The 22,550-nt window shown below is 38.4% G+C and overlaps 1 protein-coding gene across 1 annotated transcript in view; it reads right to left on the bottom strand.

The window, feature by feature from the left end:
- Window positions 1-22,550, bottom strand: part of GABBR2 (gamma-aminobutyric acid type B receptor subunit 2) — a 457,309-nt gene that overhangs the window by 263,698 nt on the left and 171,061 nt on the right. The window contains exon 3 of the mRNA XM_054285350.1: window positions 11,313-11,483. Coding sequence (XP_054141325.1) covers window positions 11,313-11,483 — 171 coding nt within the window. The remainder of the gene's footprint in view (window positions 1-11,312; window positions 11,484-22,550) is intronic.

Genomic DNA, 22,550 nt, shown 5'->3' on the forward strand with positions numbered 1-22,550 from the left:
TGTTCTACCCAGGTCCTGCAGGGCACTGTATCAACCAAAATAAAATTCAGCCAAGCATTAAAATCCACTCTAATAGTTTTAAGAAATCAATTAGCTTACCATCTCTGACATAAAATTCCTTCAATAAAACTATGTTGTGATTTATTTTTCCTGGCCTCTGCCTCCCTTTTTATTATCTACATGCAGACTTTGCTTTTTGTGTGCCCCAAACACACATGGCAGTCTGTGCAGCAGTCCATGGTCTTTGCCTTGTGAACCTCTGGGCACAAGGTCCAGGACAATGACAGAACTCAGGAATCCTCTGAGAAACTTGAAGGTGCCAGCTACTGCCAGGCAAGGATCAGCTAAGGAGAGCCATGCCAGTATGGCCCCAAAATGCTCTAGCAAATTCTAATGAACATGCCCAGGTGCCCTTGACCCAAGGTGCTTAGAGCCCTCTTGCAGCCACCAATTACAGAGGGACAAGAATCCTTCCAGCTGGTGCTCAGGAGAAGCCTCTTCAAGAGCCAAGCCTAGAATACAGCTCCTAGGGATAGCCAAGCAGAGAGACTTGTGTAGAAGAGCACAAAAAAGAAGAACTGAGAGGTGGAAGAGAGAAAGAGGCAGATGACTGTGTTCAAATCAGCATAAACACAAATGTGGTATTGACACATAGGTTGCACAACAGCAGGAAAGATGAGAGACAGATAGACACACTGACTTCTCAGACAAATTACAGTTTCAGTATCTCTGGACCCCAAGATGCAGTAGAGATTCAGGCTGCCCACGCCAAGCCAGTGATTTGTAGTACCAAAAGAAAAACTCCTGACTCACATGAAGGTCTACAAAATTGACAGATTCACTACCCTCCCAGCAGTGTAGTGAATCCTGAAGATAACTGAAATGTGCTTTCAAGCAAAGTATCTGGGTTCCCTAAACCTAACCTTAAATCATGCAAGACTACCAGGAAGAAGGAACAAGAAATAGTAATAGGTGGCTCCTTGCTGTGGAGAGCAGAAGAACTTATCTGAGGACCTGACATATGATCAGGGAAGTTTGCTGTTTTCTGGTACCTGGATCCAGGATAATATTTAGAGAGTGCCAAAGTTTTTCTGACACTTACTATTACTCTCTGTTGCTCTTCCGTGTAGGCACCAATAATGCTGCCTGGAGAGTATCAAAAATGACTTCAAGTTCTACAGGCAATGGCCAGGGGCATAAGGGCTCACGTGGTGTTTTCCTTACTCCTGCTGGAGGGGAAAGGTTGTGGGGAGCAGGCAGCTGGCAATACATATCCACAACTAGTTGTGGAACTAGTTGTGGTGAGAAGGTTTTGATTTCTACAACTATAGAGCCCTGTTTGTGGGTCAACATTTGCTTGGGAGAGATGGGATCTTTCTCACTGAGTGAGACAAACCTATCTTTGCCAGCAGAATGGCTGACCTGTTAAAGAGGCACTTTAAACTAAGAATGACAGGGGAGAGTTATCCGAAGTGCTAAGAGACAGTGAAGGGCAGAGAGGGTTGATAAGTAAAGGGCCTGGAGTGACATGTCCAAAAGGGATCCCAAAATCAACAAAATAAAGCTCAAGCAGCCTAAGCAGGGTCACCTCCAAAATGTAAGCAAGGATGTGCCTACAAGGCACTATTATGGAGAAATCTTCAATTGTTTTGGGAAATCAGCATGTGGGGTTGCCCTCTGCAGTGCCCATACACTAAATCACTCAGTATGGAGAATAAACATGGTGACTTAGACATCACCGAGCTCCTGTGGGGCCAACATTTTATGGGGCTCACGGATAAGGTGGGATGGATCGTGTAACTTGACTGATGCAATGGGATACAGGCTCCTTTGGAAGAAGGGGAGGAAAATGAGGAGGTCAGGTTGCTCTTTATGAGGCAGAACAGCTGGAATATTTGGAGATTTTCCTAGGGATGGATAATGAGGCCAATGAGATCTTGTGGGCAAACAGTTACTGAGCACACCAATGTAGGTGGTAGTGTACTGTACCAACAATCATTGTGACTGAGGTGACTGGGAGAAGTGCCTGAAGACTGGAGGAAAGGAAATGTCAGGGAACCACAGGCCAGTCCACCCCACATCAGTCCTTGAGAAGGTGATATAGAATATTGTCTACCTAGACTTCAGCAAGACTTCTGACATTGTCCCGTAAGATTCTCATAGAGTTAATAGAGTATGAGATGGACAAACGGACAGTGAGGTAAATTGAAAACTGGCCCAAAAGGCTGCACCCCATGGCATGAGGTCAAGGCAGAGCCCAGAAGGTAACAGTGTAGCAGTGTATCTCAGGGGTCAGTACTAGCTCCAGTCCTGTTCAACATCTTCATTAATGACTGGGACGATGGGGCAGAGGGTGCCCTCAGCAAGGTTGTCAGCTGATGACACAGAACTGGGATGAGTGACAGATACACAGTAGGGTCACACTAGCATGGGCTGGCAGGAGCCTCATGTTCAACAAGGGGAAGTGCAAAGTCCAGGGCTGGGGAGGAACAACAGCCTGCAGCAATATATGCTGGATCTGCCCAATGGAAAGCTCTTGGTGGAGATGGTCCTAGTAGACCCCAGGCTGAAGATGAGCCAGCAGATAGGCCCTTGTGGCAAAGAAAGCTAATAATATTCTGGGCTGCATGAAGGAGTGTTGTCACAGTGTGTCAGAAGAAGTAATCCTCCTCCTCTGCTTAGCACTGCCGAACTCATACATGGAGTGGCAGGTTCAGTTCTTGGCTTCTCAATACAAGACACATGGACACACCAGAGGGAGACCAGAGAAGGACCGTGAAGGTGAAGAGGATGAAGAAAGGCTTCTTTCAGTGATGCCCAGTGACAAGATCAAAGGGCATAAATTGAAACCTAGGAAGTACCATCTGGACATCAGGAAATGCTTTGCAACAGAGAGGATCACCAACCACTCACACAAGTTTCCCAGGGAGGCTGTGTAGTCTTCATCGGCAAAGGTACTAAAAGGCTGCCTGTATATAGTCACTTCTATCTACTATTTACAATTCTCACCTAAAATGACCCCCTATTTTGCAGCTGACTGTACACAGACGATTTCCTATGAAGAGGGACAAACCTGGGCTAAGGTTCTACCTCTCTGATTTATCCCCATTTCCCATATAATAGTCTTGTGACCTTGCCATAATCTCACGGCTTCTAAATATTTACCAGGACCCAGAAGAATCATACTAGATCTAGTACTTCAGTTTTCCTTTAATTAGTAAAATTTCAGAGACTGCCTTTCTGTGAAGATCTTAATGTATCAACTTGAATTACCGGAAAGCATAGTTACAAGACAGAACAATAAAAAAATACATTGTTCTTTGCAAGGTCAAGAAAACTTGAAATAAATTGTTCCTCAGATTTTGCTACAGAAATCTGCCAGGAATTTGGAATGAGGTAATAGGAAAGAAGATCTCAGGTACATGACACTTTGAAAAAAAGGCAAGCATTAAGAAGAGACATTTTTAAGAGTTTTACAGTTAAAGAATTACATTTATAATGTCTCAGTTTTCCTGCTTTCACTATCTTCTCTTCATGTTTTTTCACATACTTTCCTTTTACTGCCTTGTGTGTCTATCTAATCTTCTGCCTTTCTTTTTTCCTGATCAAATTTGAAGGCAGAACACTCCTTCTAGGATGAAATTGCTGTGTACTATTCAGAGCTCACAGATTAAACGTTTATGTTTTTTGGTATATTTGAGGCTTCCAAGCTCATTCATGGAAAAAAAAGTAATGTTTTTCTTGCTGCCCTAAAACCTCTTGGCAATTGTGATGGAGAGTAGAAAGCTCTGCTCCTGTGTTTGATCCTCAGAAGCCAAACCTAAGTCAAAAAGCATAATCACATCTTGAGAGCTACATGATGTATACATATGGTCATTTAAAACTGGTGTCTCAAGCTTGTTTTCTGGCTGAAATTTGAAAGGTCAAAGGTCAGCTAGCTCATTTATTTTCCCCAAGTCCTCTTAGAACACAAAAACCTTCTCATTGCCTCTGCTTATCAATGAATTCTTACCAGAACTGACCACTAACTCAGATGCAAGTCTGCTGACTGAACAGTGACAAAGCAAGGCTGCAATAAATAAAACTCTAGATTAATAATACTTCTACACTGCTTTCTCCACAGCAACAGACATATACTATGTTGAGAAGACTTTTTGTTAGCTGCTTTTCTTGGGAACAATTTTATTTTTTCCAGTATTTTCTGGGATGAGATTTGGAATTTAGAGTTCCTAAATTCTTTAAATTTAGGTAAGATGGACCCTGATGGCCTGCTGATTTTCATAGAAGTTGAATTGTCAGTGTACAAAATGCAACATAATCTAAAGAAATCCTTAGTGTTCATCATGTCCCCCAGAAAAAAATGCCTTTTTGTCCACTTACAAGGTTTGTTTTTCTTAAGTTTTTGTCACTGACATATTTTGAAGTTATTGAACTCAATGAAGACTGTGACAGAGTCACAGGAGAGAATACTTTATTTTGATATCGTTAATTGATATCATTATCATACTGCACACTTCTCATTTCTTCTGCCTTTTTGAAATGCCACCTACATTTATAAAATTGCATTACAAGTTCTCAATATTTCCATGAAGAAGCAGAGAAATCACGTAAAGAGATGTCTATTAAGAAGTAGGGAAAAACAAAGATTCACTTGAGATGAACAGAATTTATTTTAAAAAGAATCCCAGACAAGGCATTAAGTGGGAGGAAAATGTATATATATTTTTTTAAATCTAGAAATATCATGAATATTCTATCAAATGCTAAGTTAATATGCAGTTTCAATGAATTTCAACACGAGATGATTGCAAAAAGAAGTAATTTAAGTCAGTTGATATCACAAAATAAGGAAGCCCTCTTAGTGTACTATTGCAATCAAGTGCCAGCTTCCAGTTTGAAACATACTATAAATAAAAAGGTGCATAAATAAAATTGAAAATATCCAGGAAATAACAGAAAAATACTGAAGCAAGGTACTACTAGAATTACTAATAAGCAAATAAAGCATTATCTGAAAACCAGTACGCGAGTATACATTTTTCTGTTTCCCAGTCATATTCTGTAACCTTTGCATCTTCTTCAGTACTGGTGACATCCAAAACTTTTGACTTAGTTATAGTTAAGTATGGCTTTATTTCCATGACTCTTCCCACTGAAGCATGAAAGACAACAAACCACAGGAATATTGCTTGGTTTGCCTAATTCAAAATACAATCCCCAAGCAGGCAGCCGTAAAATTTGAGGCAACAACCACTGCATAAGTTTCAACCAGCTGAAAGCTCATCCATGAATCAGAAACAGGACATAGTCAGGCCTTTTCTGAAAACTGTGTGTGTGCAACAGTTTTGTGGTTCAGGAATGATATTCTCCATTTTAGTGCTCCCAGTGAAACCAGGAGCCTCTTGCTCACACCCTCTTCCCCCTTCCCTGTGGTGGGATGGGGAGTGTAATGCATCTTGTGTAAGATGCACAAAAGGTGAAGATCATGGGAGGAGATAAGAACGATTTACTGGAAATAGCAATGACATAAGAGAAGGAAATGTAACAGCAGCAATACTAATGACAGAGGGCACAAGAAAGACGTGAACAATTCATATGGAAACAAAAATTCCTGATTGCTCTCTCCACCACACTATGCAGAGCTGGAAGGGACCCCTTCTTCCTGGAAGAGACTTCCTTCCCCCAAATCTCAGCAATGAGGCGAGGTGGTAGAGAATAACTTCTGGGTCCTGGAGGTGTCCCCTCCTGGACACTGCAAAAACTAACCCTTCCTGCCCAGAACCAGGACAAACAGCTATTACTCTTCAGGGTTATGAAACACTAAAGCTAGACTAGCTTTGAGCAGCAGGTTGGACAAGAGACCTCCCAAAATCTCTTCCAATCTAAATTACCCTACAGTTATATACCACAGCACACACTTTGAGCTGAAAATCCTGAAATATTTTGTAACCTCATTTATAAATCTTTGCCCCAGAATTAACTTTTGAAACAGTCTTCTCCCAGAGGATGAAAACAGGGCAGCAATCCATAAAATCTAGGACACAGAAGCACAGTAGGTATGAATTTGTCCTAGTTAAGTAACAGAACTGATGAAGTGTGTACATTATTCTTATACCAAGTCAACTTACACAACTGAAATATTAACCCAGTGGAAAGGATATTTATGGAGACCTGAAGAACTCACAAAGGATGCTAACAGTGAGCTCTCCTATTGGCAGCCATAAAATACAGGTCACTTGAAAAGTGATAATCCTTGAATCCAAATAATGCCAAGAAAGGGAGTCTCAAGCCGCAATAGCAGTATAAGATGTATAGATATTACCCGTGTGTTCCAAGAACTGAACACAAAGCAGCATAAAGTTCTCCATTGTCTCTACCTACCCTTAATCTCTCTTTGTGACCTGGAGAAGAAGGAAGATATAACATTTTTTAATAAGGAAGAGAAGTTTTTTCACCAAGTAAAAGGGAATGGGTGATAACCCAAAGCCCCGATGGAAAGGATTCCCAAAGGAAACAACTGAAATAGAAGCAAGAGATCCTCTGTGATCTTGGCCTCCAGAGATATACTGGAGTGAGACAGATAAACTGAGTAATTTGGACAACTGCCTCATTATTACAAGGCAAGTAAACCAAAAAGACAGCTTGGTGACTTTAAGGGGCAGCTAACCTGCAGACAAGTTAGGTGAGCTTTAATTATTCAGGTGATAAGATCAAAGTACAAATTGCAGAGGGACAAGAGACAGTGATCTAGCTAAGGAAAAAAAGTCATCAGCCCAAAAATCCCTAAACTTAGATGGCAGGTAAAGATTTGCAGTCAGGATTCCTGTTGACTAAACTACATGGGTATGAAGTCCCTATGCAAGAGCAAGCATCTAATTCCCCATGTGTTTAGGTGGAAGGACCACTGGAGGAAATTAAGATAGATATCCAAACTGCTGTAGATTAAAAAAAGAGAGAGATCTGTCAAACTGATGCAGTTTGGGAGATGGGATATGGAAAAATGAGAGAACTGCTCTGTCTCACTGTAAAGAGTAAAACCACCTGAGCTACTTCACAGGCTTCTCCAAAGATCCCATTCATTAGTTTCTGCTTACTTTATTTTGTATAAGAGTAAGAGAAGATATTCAGTTATTTCTGATCTAATGGCATGTAATGCATTTTCATTATAGATAAGACCACTCACATCCCAAGCTGATTGGCGTTTTACAACAGAGACAGTTTAGATCCTATTTGACTATTTTGTCACTTTCAAAAAAAGTCAAGAAGAATATTTTTGCCTGATGTTCCTTTAGAGGGAAAATTATAGTTTCAGTTGACCAGCAGCTGAGGGTCACTAACAGGCCTTGATGGTCCTTCCTCTGGGAGCTCCATCCAGCCTTTAGCCCTGTGCCTTCAGTCTCTGCCATAGACCTATCCAGCAGACACCAGACCCAGCCCTGACTTGTGGATTGATTTGCCAGCTTGGCCTTGGACCTGCTTCACTGCCATGGACTTACTTGCCTGATGATCTGCACTCTTGGCCAATCCTGGCCTCAATCCCTGGCTCTGCACTCCTGTCTTGCTGCAGGACTGGGCTCTGCCCAGCCATCGCATGCTCTTCTGCTCTACTGCTCATGACTCCCATTCCTCTCTGCTCCCAGACAGCAATTTAATTAGTTCCTGCAGTTTTTCCTGTGCTTTCACTGTCTGTATGGGGAAGGGAAAAACTCTACATGGAGCTGAAAAAGGAAGAATAGAGCTCTAATCATGTCCAGAAGACATGCTGTATAAAAATCACTGCAATTCAAGGAAGCTTTAACTGAATCTTGCACTACTTGAAAGCTGTAATGAATCACAGAAAATTGGGTTTGCAGACACAGAAAGTTGTTGCTTACCTTTCAAGAGAAATGGAGAGACTTTGAACTCAAGTGCAGCACTCTTGCAAACCCTTGAAAGATGCAGTTTTAGAACTTCTTAAGTGACCCTGACAGACACAAAGTCCCTCTGGCTGTCCCAGAAGAGACCAAGAATCCCTGTGTTGTGTTTGTTTTGTTTCATCCTAAAAAACCCTATGCAACAGAATTTCAACAATCTACCCTTTCTATTTGACTTTTTTTCACTTCTAATCTTTAACATTAAATGTTTCCAAGTGACTCAATGTTTTTTACAGATTTCTCTGATCTACTTCCCTCTTGAAAATGATATTAGACCTGATGTACCAACTTCCACCTAATGATCACTAAGTAGAGTTATAATTTACTTTGTGTGTCTTAAGTGTTAATATTGCATTACATTGGGATGGTGCAACAAGAGCTCTTTGCTTCCTTTCTACTTTTTACTGTAAATCAAGGAGTCTAAACGTCCTGCCTGTTATTCAATTTGCGGTTTGTTGTAGTGCTTGACATATCTTTCTCTGGAGATCTGCAGCCTACATAGCCATTTTGTACTTTTTCACTCAATTTTTTTTTTTTATTAAAACCTTTATCAATTTGCTAGTTTTGGCTGGGGTAGAGTTAGTTTTCTTCACAGTGTCCAGTATGGGTCTGTGTTGCGGTGTCGGAACCCAGGAAATTCATCTGGCTGCCCTGGAGGACTCCAGTCCCTGCCCGGGGGTTCAGAGACCTTGGCACAGAGCCCAAGACCCCTGAGCCTTTGATCTTGACCCATGGAAACAATTGCCAACCTTTATATGAAGAATTACAAGTCAAGAAAGTTTAAGTAGAATGATAGTGAATTTATCACAGGGTGAAAACCAGATTTTTGAGGTATTTAGAATGGGGGCTCGGGGTCCTAAGATGGAGGAATTTGGGCACGCCTTGTCGTTTTTCCTTCTTCTTCCTGGCCTCCATCTTCTGGGTGATGTTGGCACTTTTAGACTGGTTTAGAGTAGAAACTCACTGTCTAACATAGGTGATAGGTATTGGGAAGTTATGGTAAATAATGTACACATAGTTTTTAGTATAAAAAAATAACACCGTCCCAAGAACGGGCAGTGTGCCTCAACCTGACCTGCCAGACAGACCTGTGGTGGGTCAGAAAAAGAATATTATAGATAAGAAATAATAAAAAACCTTGAGAAGGAGAAAAAAGAATCCTGACTCCTTCTTCGGCTGCCCGGTTGGGAAAAAGAAGCTTGTACGTATCTCAGAGTCACTCTGACCAGCAGAGATTCTGAGAATTTGGATTTGTGCTGAGCACAGGGTTGATAATATAGAGATGGTTTTGTCATTCCTGAGCAAGGCTTGCACAGAGTGAAGGCTTTTCTGCTTTCCTTACTGCATCGCTGGCAAGGGACTGGGGTTGTGTGGTGGGCTGGGAGGAGACACAGGTGGGACAGGTGATCCAAACTGACAGGAGGGATATTCCAAACCATATGATGTCATACTCATACTCATACTCACACTCAATATATAAAGTGGGGGAAGAAGGAGGAAGGGGAGGACATTTGGAGTGATGTGTTAATCTCCCTAAGCAACTGTTATATGTGATGGAGCCCTGCTCTCCTGGATATGGCTGAACATTGTTCAAAACAATGAACTAATTCCTTGTTTGGCTTTGCTAGTGCACATGGCTTTTGCTTTCCCTACGAGTCTGTCTTTATCTCAGCCCCTGAATTTTCTGGCTTTTGCCCTTCAGAGTCTGTCCCCAAACCTGCTCACAGGGGAATGACCAAGCTGCTGTGTGGTGCTTGACAGCTGTCTGGAATTAAGCCAGTACCAATATCATTCTGCAACTCAATCCTGTCCTCAAAGTACTTGCAGCTTTTCCCAAGTAGGTATCAAATGCAATTTAATAAACATTTTCTCTATCATACTATCTGGAGAAAACCTTATCGCTTTCTAGAGAATACCATTTGACAGAATCTCATCCTTCTTGTTTGACAGTATACCACTGATAAATACTCTCTGAAATTATTTCCAAGACAGAGAAGGGTAAAGCATACCATACTTTTTGGTGACTTTTTGCTTCAGCATTTGTTTTGAAAACAAATATTCTACTGACCTGATGTCAATTAACATCTGCTGCAGAAATATTGGTTAGAGACAGGACTGCTCTTACAGTACCTTCACCAAAATTGTTTCCCCTACTTTTCTTTAGGAGCATTTTTAACATTTTATAAGTCATGAAATATTGCACATCACCTACCACACCTCCTTGAGACTTGTTACCTTGTAGCAGAGGGAAATCAGATTGCTTTACATGATTTATTCTTGACAAATCCATTTTCACCATTGTTTAGCATCTTTTTATCTCCTGTGTGATTCCAAACAGATTATTTGCTCAAGTGTCTTTCTAGGAATCAAATTTAACCTGACTGGCCTACAATTCCCAGGGCCTTTGTGTGTTTTCTGGAAAGACAGACACAAATGTTTCTTCCCTCCCCCTATAATTCATTTACTTTTTATCCTTTAATTCTCAAAGCTCATAAGGGAAGAGTCTAAGATTTCTTAAGTATTCCATAGTGAATTAATTGTGCCAGACAATTTGAAAATATCTGACTCATCCAAGATGACTCCAACCTGTTTTTATCCCTCTTCCCCAGTTTTAATTATGCTAGTCTTCAGAGCACAGTCAGCCTTTTATAAAATCAATGCTGAGGAAGAAAAAACTTCCAACAACCAATCAGGCATGTCTCTGTTAGTTTTACCTCTCTATTAATTAATGGGGCAAATCTTTTCCTTGTCTTGCTCTGATTCATTACATATATTTTCTTTCATTCAGTTGTTGAAACCTTGATTAATGGCATTTAGTCCATACTTTATTGCAATTTCTATGACCAAACTGTTGCTCAGGGTGAAACTTGAAAAATCTGTGGGGTGCATGGTATGTGATCTTATTAGTTCTGGGGGCTTCAGACATTTTTGTCTCAGTAATCTCCTCCAATATTTTCAGCCACAGAATTACCAGATTTTGTTCCTCAGTGCTCAGATTGATGTAATAAATCAGAGTACAAAAGGAACATGGTGAAATTTGATTTGTTTTCCTTTTTAAGGGAACCAGAGTCAGAATACAAGCCTCCCCCAAAAGCATATGTTCTTGCAAAACAAAGAATATAAAGGAACCTTTGCACTGGGGTGCAATGATCTTGTGTGTGAAAAACAGACAAACATGCAAAAGAATGGGTATCTTTCATTACAGACACTCAAATAAACCCCAGAAGGGAATTAAGCTTATTCAGTACTGCAAATGTGACCTACTAAGAGAAATCCAAACAGGACTGAAACAGTGGGACTTTTTTCTTTTTCCTGAATTGCTATTAATAAAGGAATTAACTCCTTAGAAATCTGATATTAGTATCTCTCTGTGTGTTCTATAAATTATCCAAATCTTACCTCAGAGAACCTTTGTACATCCTGGGTTAAAGTTCCTACTCTTTTCCAGTGATAATGTTTGAGTAACTTCAAAATTGCTGGATTCACTGCATTATCAGATGGCACTGTCCGGAAGAAATAAGGATATTTTTTCTTATCAGCCAACTCTGGAGTTGTTGCTGCAAACGAAAGCTGGAAAAGAATCAAAGAACAAAAAAAATGAAAGTCACCATAAGTCATCTAGCAGTCAGTAAAAAATCTTTGCTTTTCTCAGTGCAACAAGACACAGTCTGTGCATTGCTGTCATGTGGAGAAATTTCATCTTCATAGAGCTTGAATGTCCTACCACTACCATTTACTTTTAAAGCAATTTTTGAAATATTTTAGCTCTATAAAGCACCTGCTGAAAAACTAAACTAGGAAATCTTAAAACTCAGTGATGTAAATCCTCTGTTTACAATAATGCATCTTGTATATTACACAGAGCAATAAGGCCTAAGGGAATACATTTCTATTATGAATTCCCCATCAATTTCTCTTCATAAAAGTTGAGAATATCTCCAAGAGAATATTATTTTCTCAAAGTCTTATATATCTTAAATTACTGGGTAAATCTCCAGTAGTACTTCCTGTCTTCATGTACCAAAACAGCTCGAGGTAACAGAAAAACAGAAAATCATTATGTTAGCCAAGGCTGAAACTCAGAAGTTTACTCAGGTCTCAGCTTCCTTCACTGAAGCAGGCCCCCTGTGGTTTGTGCTATGAAAGAGGATTCAATAGCTAAAACACTGAAATTTGTTCATGGTGAGAGAATGCTTATTACAAAAGAAAAGAGGAAACCTTTTAAAACATACAAAACCAAACAGAAAACTTCATTGAATGCTTCTGCCCAAGTTAAAGGCAGCGTGTTTTTGAGAATGTTTTTCAGACCGCATTTTTAAGAGAATGCCTGCACATTCACTTTTTGAAAACACTCCTATTCCAAAGATACTTCTGGTCATTCCCTCCGGTTCTTTTTAGGCTTCTAGGAATGTACTTCTCAAGCATTTTTTCAGCCAGGATTTTTGGTTGAGGTTTCTTAAAGTACTGTTTAAATTGGTTTGACTGACACAAAATAAGCTTCCTGATACAATTATTTAAAGACTTTCAAAATCAATAGATAGTCAGAAAATGTAGGTGAATTCAAGACTATATATCAACCATAGCTTTAAGTTTACACTTTCTAAATCAAGCATTCAATATATTTCAGTTAGAAAACCTTTTCTGAAATTCAGAGTAGATGAGTTTAATCCAAAAACCAGTTCAAGTCTTTTCTTCAAAAAGAAGAAAAAAATTTCTTTCTCATATTCTTATATTCTCTATTTCTTTCTTCTAAAACTCTAGATTTAGCTTATCAGAAAAAGGACTTATTCTCTGTCTGATCTTAGACTCACAAAGAATATATTGCATTGTTATAATGGCCTGAATGTAGTTTGTTTTCCTAATTAAAAGAAATCTAAACAACTTAAAGTGTGCATAATCTGGACAGTTTACAGTATACCATTCAAAATAGAAGATCTTTTCACTGGTCAGGAGATAATGGATAATGTAATTGTCGCATAATTCTGAGGTGAAACGATTTAAAAAAACAACTGGATTTTCACTAGATTTCATGAAAAAAGTGCAATATGAGGTGCTATGATATATTGTCATCTTGATTTTCCAAACCCATTCCCATAAGGAAAGAAGAATGAATATCTGCCAGGTAGACCTAGTCAGCTTTTCTATTTAGCCTGGTAGGGCTGAACATCATGCACTCACTGCTCAATGAAGGTGGAAATAAGGACCAGTACTGATGACTGAAAAAGAGAGAAAATTTGACATTAGAAATCCAACATGAAGAGGAATACCTCTCAGCAGCCCAGCAGCCTGCTCACTGCAAAGAACCTGCTCTTCAAGTTATTATGGGTTTGGATCAAACATAATTGGATTGATCTTAGGAAAAAGAAGTGAAGAGAAACACTGAAGGAACAGTAGTGGCAAGAAACATCAGCAAGGTTCACCTAGCTCAGATTATTAAATTGAATGGATTTTTTTTTCTGATCAGTAGTACAAAGATCCATAGTAATGAGAAGCATCTCTATATGTATGAGCTTGCTTTAGGGTGAAGATCCATGATATAAGCAAGACAATTCAAAACCATCCTTTGTGATTTTTTAATGACTTAAAGGGCCTAAACTAGTATCTGAATTGCTCAAATTTCCTTGGAAGCAAAGAAGCAAAACATTACCTCTCTTCATTGCTTACAGAAAGATGAAGTCTCATAAGAGATTTCTCAGCCATGTGAGATGAGATGAGACAAATCCAGGCTTAAGTGAAAAACTAATGACATCCAAATTACAAAAAAAATTCCTCTTCATTTTCTTTTTAAATGAAGTTTTTTTAAAAAATAAAAAATGGGAAAATTTAATGTTCAAACAGTTCTCATATTGTAGGATGTATTCAGAGGTCTTTCAAGCATCACATGGTTAGTCTCATTCTGCATCACTTTGACAATTAATAAGACCCTTGTAAGAGATGGAGAAATATCCTGAAAAACTTAAGTCATTAAAATATCTAACTTTCTATAAAATTATCTTTGTAAGAGTTTGGGACATGCAATGAACTTTACCCCAAAATCACCAGCACTCAATATTCTGCTTTGAGAGGGTCAAGGATGAAAAATGAAATAAAACCTCATACTGTTCTAAAAAGTGGTAATAAAAAGATCATATTAAGAAATGAACTGACATTTTGGAAAAAGTATGAGAGATAGCACAGCTATATGGAAATATAAGGAAAAGACTCATAAAAATCCCTTTATTTAATGTGATAAAGCAAGTAAGATCACAACACACTCCACCCACATATGCATTACAATTGTACACCCCTTTTTAACTGAGCATTTTTCCTCTGTATTTTAGGGCCAAAGTTGTTTATTCATGGCTGATTTGAAACTTGCACATTGAAAGACTTTTAATAGTTTGTTAACTTCATTCTACAGGATTGAAAGCCATCCTGCTTTTTGTTACAAGAATTTATTTTGATATCTAAGTTAGTTAGCAAAGGCAATCATATTGTTCATACAATTTTTTGCAAACTACAAAAGTTCTATTTTTCACATTATTGCATTTTCAAAGCATACATATTCATACACTGCTCTATAATTTTTTTACAGGTGTTTACATTTGCCTCTCCATGTTCAGGAGGAGTGAGAGATAAACATTTATATGCAGGATTATAACTCAGCAATAAATACCTGCGGGATGTATGATGTCATTCATTCACAGAAAATTACTTTACAGAACTGCTAAAAGGTGATGGCCAAAAGTCAAACTTCAAGAAAGGATAAATGAAAAGAAAAAAACATTTTTTAAAGATGTTATAAAGCAGAAGACACAGTGGACAGTTACTGGGTGATACATCATAAGTCTGTGTGTGGTGTTTGTGTGTGTGCATACACAAACAGGTTCTCTGCATATATGTATGTAGACCTAGATTTTAAAAAAGGTTATATATATTATATAACTATCTATCTGTTTGAATGCTGTCAGAAAACGCTACATCTACTTCCTAGATTATCTCTGAGAAATCTTTCTTTAGAATATATTTAGAATATCTGCTTCCAATTTGTGAGCAACTGGATCTGAACTTAAAATGAGAGTATGTAGGGAAACATAAGGCATGACTCAGATGGGAATTTCTGAAATGAAGCAGTATAAAACTTTGAAATAGAAAATAAGATAATATTTACCACTCAAGTAAGATCTATAAAATATTAACTATAGTATAACATGAGAACTAGATAGACTAGGGTATTGGATAGACTTTGGTGGATTGCTGAAAAACTGGAAAATATACAGAGAGATTTTATTATGGAAGTTTTTGGGGTCAGGCATATGTGCTGATGAATTACATTTTCCCAAGAAAGATAATATTTTTTGAAAATGTCAATATAGTTGAAAATCCACACATTTTCATAGAAACTTTGTCATTAATACTGGATAGTGATGTGAAAGAAAAAGGATGCTAAAACAAAATGTTGAAAGGAACAGTTCTGCAGAAGGGGAGTAAAAGATAGCTTCAAACCCCTATATTAAGTTTAAAGAGGGTATGGTAGATTACATGAGAAACATCAGTCTGAAGTGCTGTCAAATGCTTCTGTGTAAGGAAGGAATGATGCATTCAACTTGAAGTCAGTACAGAAGCAAGTATGATAGATAATAAGCTCTTCTGTTCATTTAAAAAAATGGGATGCAGCACTAATGAAATCAATGGGAAAGACTAAGAATTATGTAAAAAAGGATGGATATTATTGGAAAGCTGGAACAAAATTAGAAAAAGAAACAACACTATATATCCCATGTATATCTCCCATATATGAGTTCAAAAAGCTGGAAGGTTGAATGAAGCCACACTGCTGTTTCATGTACTGCAGAGAGAAAGGAAGGCACCAGAAATGGCAAGTAATCTTCTTCTGTTCAGTTGTTTTACTATCTCTAGGAAGTATTTGTTTAATTTTTGTCACTGTAGTATGGTACAGAAGTCTAGGAAAAATAAAAGAGCAGAATTATCCCTGGGTAAACAGTTCCCCGCATGTAAGGCAGCAGGTCTATTAATGAGTCATATTTAAATGGACTGTATCAGCTAAAGTAATCCAGTAACAGTAAAAGTTTGCAAAATTATTGTAGACCCAAATGTGTAGATCTCAGCTGAGTCTGACCCAAGCTGAAAGGAGCCAAGTGGGCCTGGACAGAGCAGTCAAAGGCGGCAGCACCAGTGCCAGCCATAGCTGTGCAGAATTGAGCCCAGCCTCCAAAGTGGCAGTGTGGCTCAACATGGACAAAATCCAGCTTTTGGGGGTTGTCCATTGTTTTCCTGTTCCCAGTCAGGGACAAGGAGAGTGCTGGGGGGAGCACCTGCCACCCTGTCTTTGTCTGGGGAAACCATGTGGTGCTGTGTGTGGAAGCAGCCGCTGTCTTGTCTTTGTCCCAGCAGCCACGCTATGTCAAGGTGGTGAACACCTTTTTGTGCGTAAAGCATGTCCTCCTTTTGTATACTTTTGTTATCAATATTGTTGCTGTTACTGGGCATTTCTCAGTCCATTGCTGTTTGCTTTCAGTAAATTGTTATCTCAACCCATGGTCGCTGCCTTTGTCCCTCTCCTGCTGGAGAGGGTGGAAGGGAAAGGAAGTGGCTATTTGGAGTTTAATTTCTACACCCTGTGTTCATGGAGTATTATATAATGGGTGGAAAAAGAAAAGGAAATTAAAGTGCTTTCAGGTAACAGGGTAACTTCCCTTGAATAAAATGTCATCTGCTAAGAGAATTGATTCATGCTTGCAAATGGGGAAATCAGCTTACTGAGCACCAGAGATTAGCTTAGTTTTCCTAGGTTTTTGCACTAAGCTTGTACAAGTACTTTACTAATGATTGATAGAAATTATAATGTGCCCTGTTGTTGCAAAACCAGTCCTGATGGAGAGGGCTCATATATGGCAGCTATCATCTTTATTTCTCGCTCATTTTCTAGAAAGTTAAATTATGCTGATTAATCAGCATTGCTAAACAGGATATAAACTGCTGATTTAACTGACTGATGCTAACATTTATCATGATAACTAGAGATTGCATGTCATGTATGCTTAGATAGAAAGCAGTATTTTCTGCAAAAAAAGGAAAATGCAAATAATTACTTCCAAGTAAAGGGCAGAACACCAGATAGCTCCACAGAAAATATTCTTACAATGGTATAGGATTGCACACACAGAACCGCGTAGTACAAAAATAACAAGAACAAAACTCAGGAAGATGATGATTTGCAGCAATGTGTACTTGTGACACCACACACCACTCCTTTGTGTGCCTTGCCAGCTCTAATGCTTTGACAAGCCTGTGCCAACAATAATGATACTCAAGTTCAAGCATGTGATGACTTGATGGTCCCAGGAGCTAGAAGAACCAGAACGGAAACTAATGAATAATGAAGAGTTAAAAGATTTGCCTGCTGCCGCTCTTGAGCATTAGATGATGTCACATAACAAATGGAACAATACACTCTTAACCGAGAGACAGAGAACAGATTGAAGCATAACAAACTGCATTTTTAACAGAATGGTAATTATAAAATATAAGTATTTAGGTTAAATGCTAATTCATGGTAACCTTACTATACAAGCCAACTTATCCAGATGTGCAGTCAAACTGCCACTGAACTTGATCTTGCCTCTAGCAAAGTTATGAACAAATTTTAATCCCATAATAGTACTTGAAATAAGAACAAAAAAACCATTATTCTAGAAGAATGTTAAAGTGACCCTTAAATACTCTATAGCCTGTATAATAAGAAAAGGGATAGATTAGAACCTCTTTTCCCACCTCAACGCACAAAATGTATCGCCTAATCAGCTTTGATAGATGACTTGGAGGAAAAACATGTGGAAGTAACATTGCAAAAATTGTTACAAGCACCTATATATTTGGGAAATATGTCAATAGAAGAAGGCAAGTGCAGCAATTTCATTGACAGTTGTCTGCAGAGATATCCAAAGCAGGGGAAAGCAAAACACAGTAATAAAATTCAAAAAACAAAGATACTGTTTCTTGACAATTTACCAGTACAGCTGCTGGTGAGCAGTGTCTAGATACAGGCAGCAAGGAGGAAGGTTTGAGCTGGACCTAGAAATCATAGTGGCAATCTCCCCCCCAGCTATGCCCTAATCCTCATCCCCAAACAGCACGGGTGATAAGTTGACATAAAGAAGGCATAAGTTGACTAAAGAAGAAAATAGTAAAAATAAATTACTCTTTTTCAGCAGTGGTAGACAGTTACATTTTTACCTGTCATATAATACTCTTACATAATTACTTGAATGAAAGCTCTGGAGATTCCATCATTCTGAACACTTTATGGGACTGGACAAACTTCATTGTTAAAACAAATAGAACTCAAAATTAAAAAATGAGTAAGGCCTTTCTTTATGACAGCTGCAAGAGCAAAACAAAAGTCTGGGAGAATATCTGTGATGTCTCACTAGGTGGTACATGGGCAGGATGCCTCATCCAGATGGGAAAATGAAGATACACATTGTATTAAACTCATTGGACAAGAATCGATCTCATGGATGTGCATCCCTTTCATAATCCATAACATATTTATCATGTGATTAAAAATACTGTTCCTTTTGAAATCAGATCTTTTGTCAAACACTGCTGCCCAATATCATCAGCTGTTACCTTCATTAATTCTGTGCCTGAAATTGCTTTCACCGACTGCCTGTTGGCACCTGGGAGTTTACAGAAAAAGCACTTCCAGCTGGACAGGTTGGAAGGCACCTGTCTCAACGCTGATGGCATTCCAGTGAATTAATCTAATCACAACAAGACTGATATTCAGCTGCATTTTGCTCTGGAGACATTTTAGGAAGCAGTCCTGGCTGTTGAACTAATCAATATTTTTAAGGACAGAATATGATTTCGATAAAATCCATATGAGAAGCATTTCAGCTGGAAGATGTGTGCCTACAGGTTGATGGAAAAGGAGCATTCAGTCCTGTTTCCTTCTTGGGCACCCCAAAATACTCACAACATAATTTGGTAAGACCTTGTAGATGTCTGAATGCAAGATGTCAGACCAGACTATAAAGTTTGGTCATTTGATGTTAAACTTTTTAAATCCCAAAAACTCTGTAGGTTAGGATGGTGATTTAGGAACAGTGATTGAAGCTCTGGGGCCCCCAGAGTAAGAAGAATGTGGCCTGCCGTGTGAGTCTAGAGGAGGACCACAAACATGATCAGGGGGCTGGAGCACCTCTCCCAAGAAGACAAGGCTTAGAGAATTGGGGTTGCTTAGCCTGGAGAAGGAAAGACTCTGGAATGACCTTGTAACATTTTCCAGTACCTAAAAGGGACTACAAGAGGAGGGGAACTTTTTTAAGAACATGGAATGATAGGACAAGGGGGAATGGCTTTAAATTGAAAGGGATTAGGTATTAGGATGATTTTTTTTTTTTTACTGTGAGGATGGTAAGGCACTGCAACAGGTTGACCAGATAAGATGTGGATGCCCCATCTCTGGAAATGTTCAAGTCCAGGCTGAATAAGGCTTGGAGCAAGATGATTTACTAGATGTCCCTAGCCATGGCAGGTGGGTTTGAATCTAGATGATCTTTAAGGCCCCTTCCAACTCAAGCCATTCTGTGATTCTGTGAATCTATTCTCAGCTGACAGGTGCTTTTTTGTCTTCAAGTCATGGAAAGGATAAACAGTAGCTGAAAATTGTAGCAGATCTGCTAAAAAAAAAATATAAAAGGGAAGGAAACAACCTAGACATTAGCACTACTGCTTCTTCTGCCTCTCAATATAGAATATTAACTACACCAGCAAGAGTCTTCATTTATGAAGTCTACAGAAAAAAAATATAAGTTAAAAGAATTCTTAAAACAACATTTTTGGTGAACCGGAAATAGTTATTAGTGTCAAGAGTAAAATATAGTTACAAATCAAATTTACTCCAAGTACTGGGATCCATTTTAAGTTCTAATAAATACTGCCTCACAAACCTATGACATTAACATTACTTACAGGATAATGAAGTATATGATAAAGTTATGGAAAATGTCCTTCAATTCAGTGATCAACAGCGCAATCAGTAAAGTTAATAGAAACTTTAGGGTTCAGAGTTTCAGAAGGTAGTCAGGGGAACATGAGGCAAAATCATCTCCAACAGATGACCCCATTTAAAAATGGGGTCAAAAATAAAAATTAAAGATTTATAATTAGGCTTAACTTGATTCTTTCACTGTTAATGGAAAATAAACAATTGCCATCCTCTTTTCATTGCATATTTTTTCTGACCATTCATTTGAAAAGATCTGTTAGAGCCTAAAAAATCATTAATTCATTTTTCTACACTCCACAAACTACTTTCAGATCTATATTAAACAAAATAATTTGCACCTAACACGTGTTCTGCTTATTGCTACAGGTTGAACAAAGCATTGAAATTAAATGTCAGATATACTGAAGCTGCTGCAAATTTTGTTTCAATTTCCAAACAGAATAAGAGACAAAATCTTTTGAACATTTTCAAAAATGGAACCACATTGCAAAAGAAGGCAGTGTATTTTTGTCTGCCACACTCAGTTGCTTAGCATTTGGCCACTGGCCTAGATTATACCAGAATTCAGCTTCAAATCCCTGTTCTCCCTCAGTCACAGCATTATTGTTTATCCCAAACCAAGTAAAGTTTCCTATGCTCATACTCTTGGTACCCAATTTCCTTTTTTCTTGTCTATAAAGATTATCCTCAAAATCTAGTGGAAACCAACAACTGCAGAAAACACTTCACCTTTGATAAAACAGGCTATATTGCCAAATTCCATTTAAAAAAAAAATCTTTCCAGACCTATTCACCACAGCGTGTTCCTGGCTGGCTGCCCAAAACTATTATCATTCTATTAGTATTGTTTGTTTATCAGATTTCATCCAGCTAACACATGCTAAAACTACAGCTGTTCTGTCTACATTTGGTCTTTAAATATCTGGTTCATTATTTTTTCTTTTGCCTATGAATGATGAAAAGAGGGGGAAAAAAATCTCACCAGTATAAAGGTACCTTAAACATGCAATATTGGTTTTGGGAGAATATGAACCCTTCACTCTACTGGAAATAGGGAGCAGGGTTGTTGGCGAGCTTTAAAATGAAGATTTCCCAGTTCTTCTGTGGAGTGGACACTCCATTACAATCCCAATTAAGTTCTTTCCATCTTTTATTTCTTTTACTGGAATACAACATCATGTTAGCTCAAGATTTACGGAAATCTTTACAAAAATAGTTTTTTTCACAGTCCTAAACTATGAATTAATGATTTGTTTATTTCTTCATTCTCTGGTTTCAAACCTAAGCAAGAAAGCTCAGATTTTTCAGGCTGAAACAGGTGATAGGCTCACTATGCAATGTAGTAATACACAAAGACACTGTTTATTCTACATGGAACAGCATAGCTCAGAGATGACTGATCGGGTCCTGGGAGCAATATCTCCTCACTAATTCTTTACTCAGCCTGGGCTAATTTGCCTTTTCTTTAATCTCTAACTTTTCTGATATCTCAGCACTGCATGCTGCAGTTACATCCCCAGAAGTGCTTAGAGAGTAGTCTGATATCAGTCATCTGGAACTGCATCCTTAAAGTGGATAAGAAGGGCTATGGTACAGAAATAAAGGGCTTGCTGGAGGGGAGATGTTGAGAAAAAAATGGGTAAAAAATCAGGGAAATTTTTGCCAGCAGACATTGCCAGCAAAATAAATTCTGCTTGCCCAGCAGCAAGGGTAACTTGGGTTACATTGCCACTAAAAACCTTCAGCAGAAATGTCAATCACAATTATGATTATAATATATTTGTCTTTAAAATGTCAAATGTGTCGTTGATCCTCCTCTAAGAAATAACCAAGATCATGCATATTTTATGCATATTTTCTTAATCTGCGGTCAGCACAGATTTTAACAAGATGCTCTGGATGGGAATCTACATGTACAAAACCTTTCAGCAAAATATGCAGCTAGGAAATGCTCATGCAGATATATTCAGACAACCTTAATCACAAAACTGTCAACTTAAAGCTGCATTCTGTGTTTTTTAATCTGTGAGAGGTTGCAAAAAAAACCCTAATGAGGCATTTTAATCTAGTTTTATGAAATAAAAAATGTCAAACAGTCTTGGTTCAAGTACAGTTACAAAACAAAAACCCCCTCTTGAATGTTACGGAGGAAGTGGAAGAAGCCATGAATGTTTCCTTCCAGGGCTGATGGCTGCAGGACATAACCTAATTGTTGCTCAAGGAACCCTCAAAGTGTTTTTCTCAATACCTATGCCTTGCAGGTCACTTCAGCAGTTACTATTAATATAATAAGTGTTTCTTTATGCTTGCATTTGATTTTAAGTACAGTACTTGCCCCTGGTCTTTGAATGCATGCTGGGTACAAAGCATTAAGATTATCTACACCATTTAAGATTATGCACACTTCAATTAGATCTCTCAGCCATTTTCCTAAGTTGCTGCCATCGCCCTAGTTCCTGCAGGCTGAAAGCTGAATGTTTTCTCTAGACCTCATTATCTTTTTTGTCACTTACTCCATAAAACTGTTCACTACAATCCCATCAATTCCTGAAAACAGTCCTTATCAACCTGCTCTTCTTACAATATTTTCCATAGCTTACATCCCTCCAGGTGAGATAGAA

The sequence above is a fragment of the Melozone crissalis genome, unplaced genomic scaffold, assembly GCF_028551555.1.
Source record: "Melozone crissalis strain CALT ecotype California unplaced genomic scaffold, PUWL_Pcris_2 ptg000042l_1, whole genome shotgun sequence".
Lineage (NCBI taxonomy): Eukaryota > Metazoa > Chordata > Aves > Passeriformes > Passerellidae > Melozone > Melozone crissalis.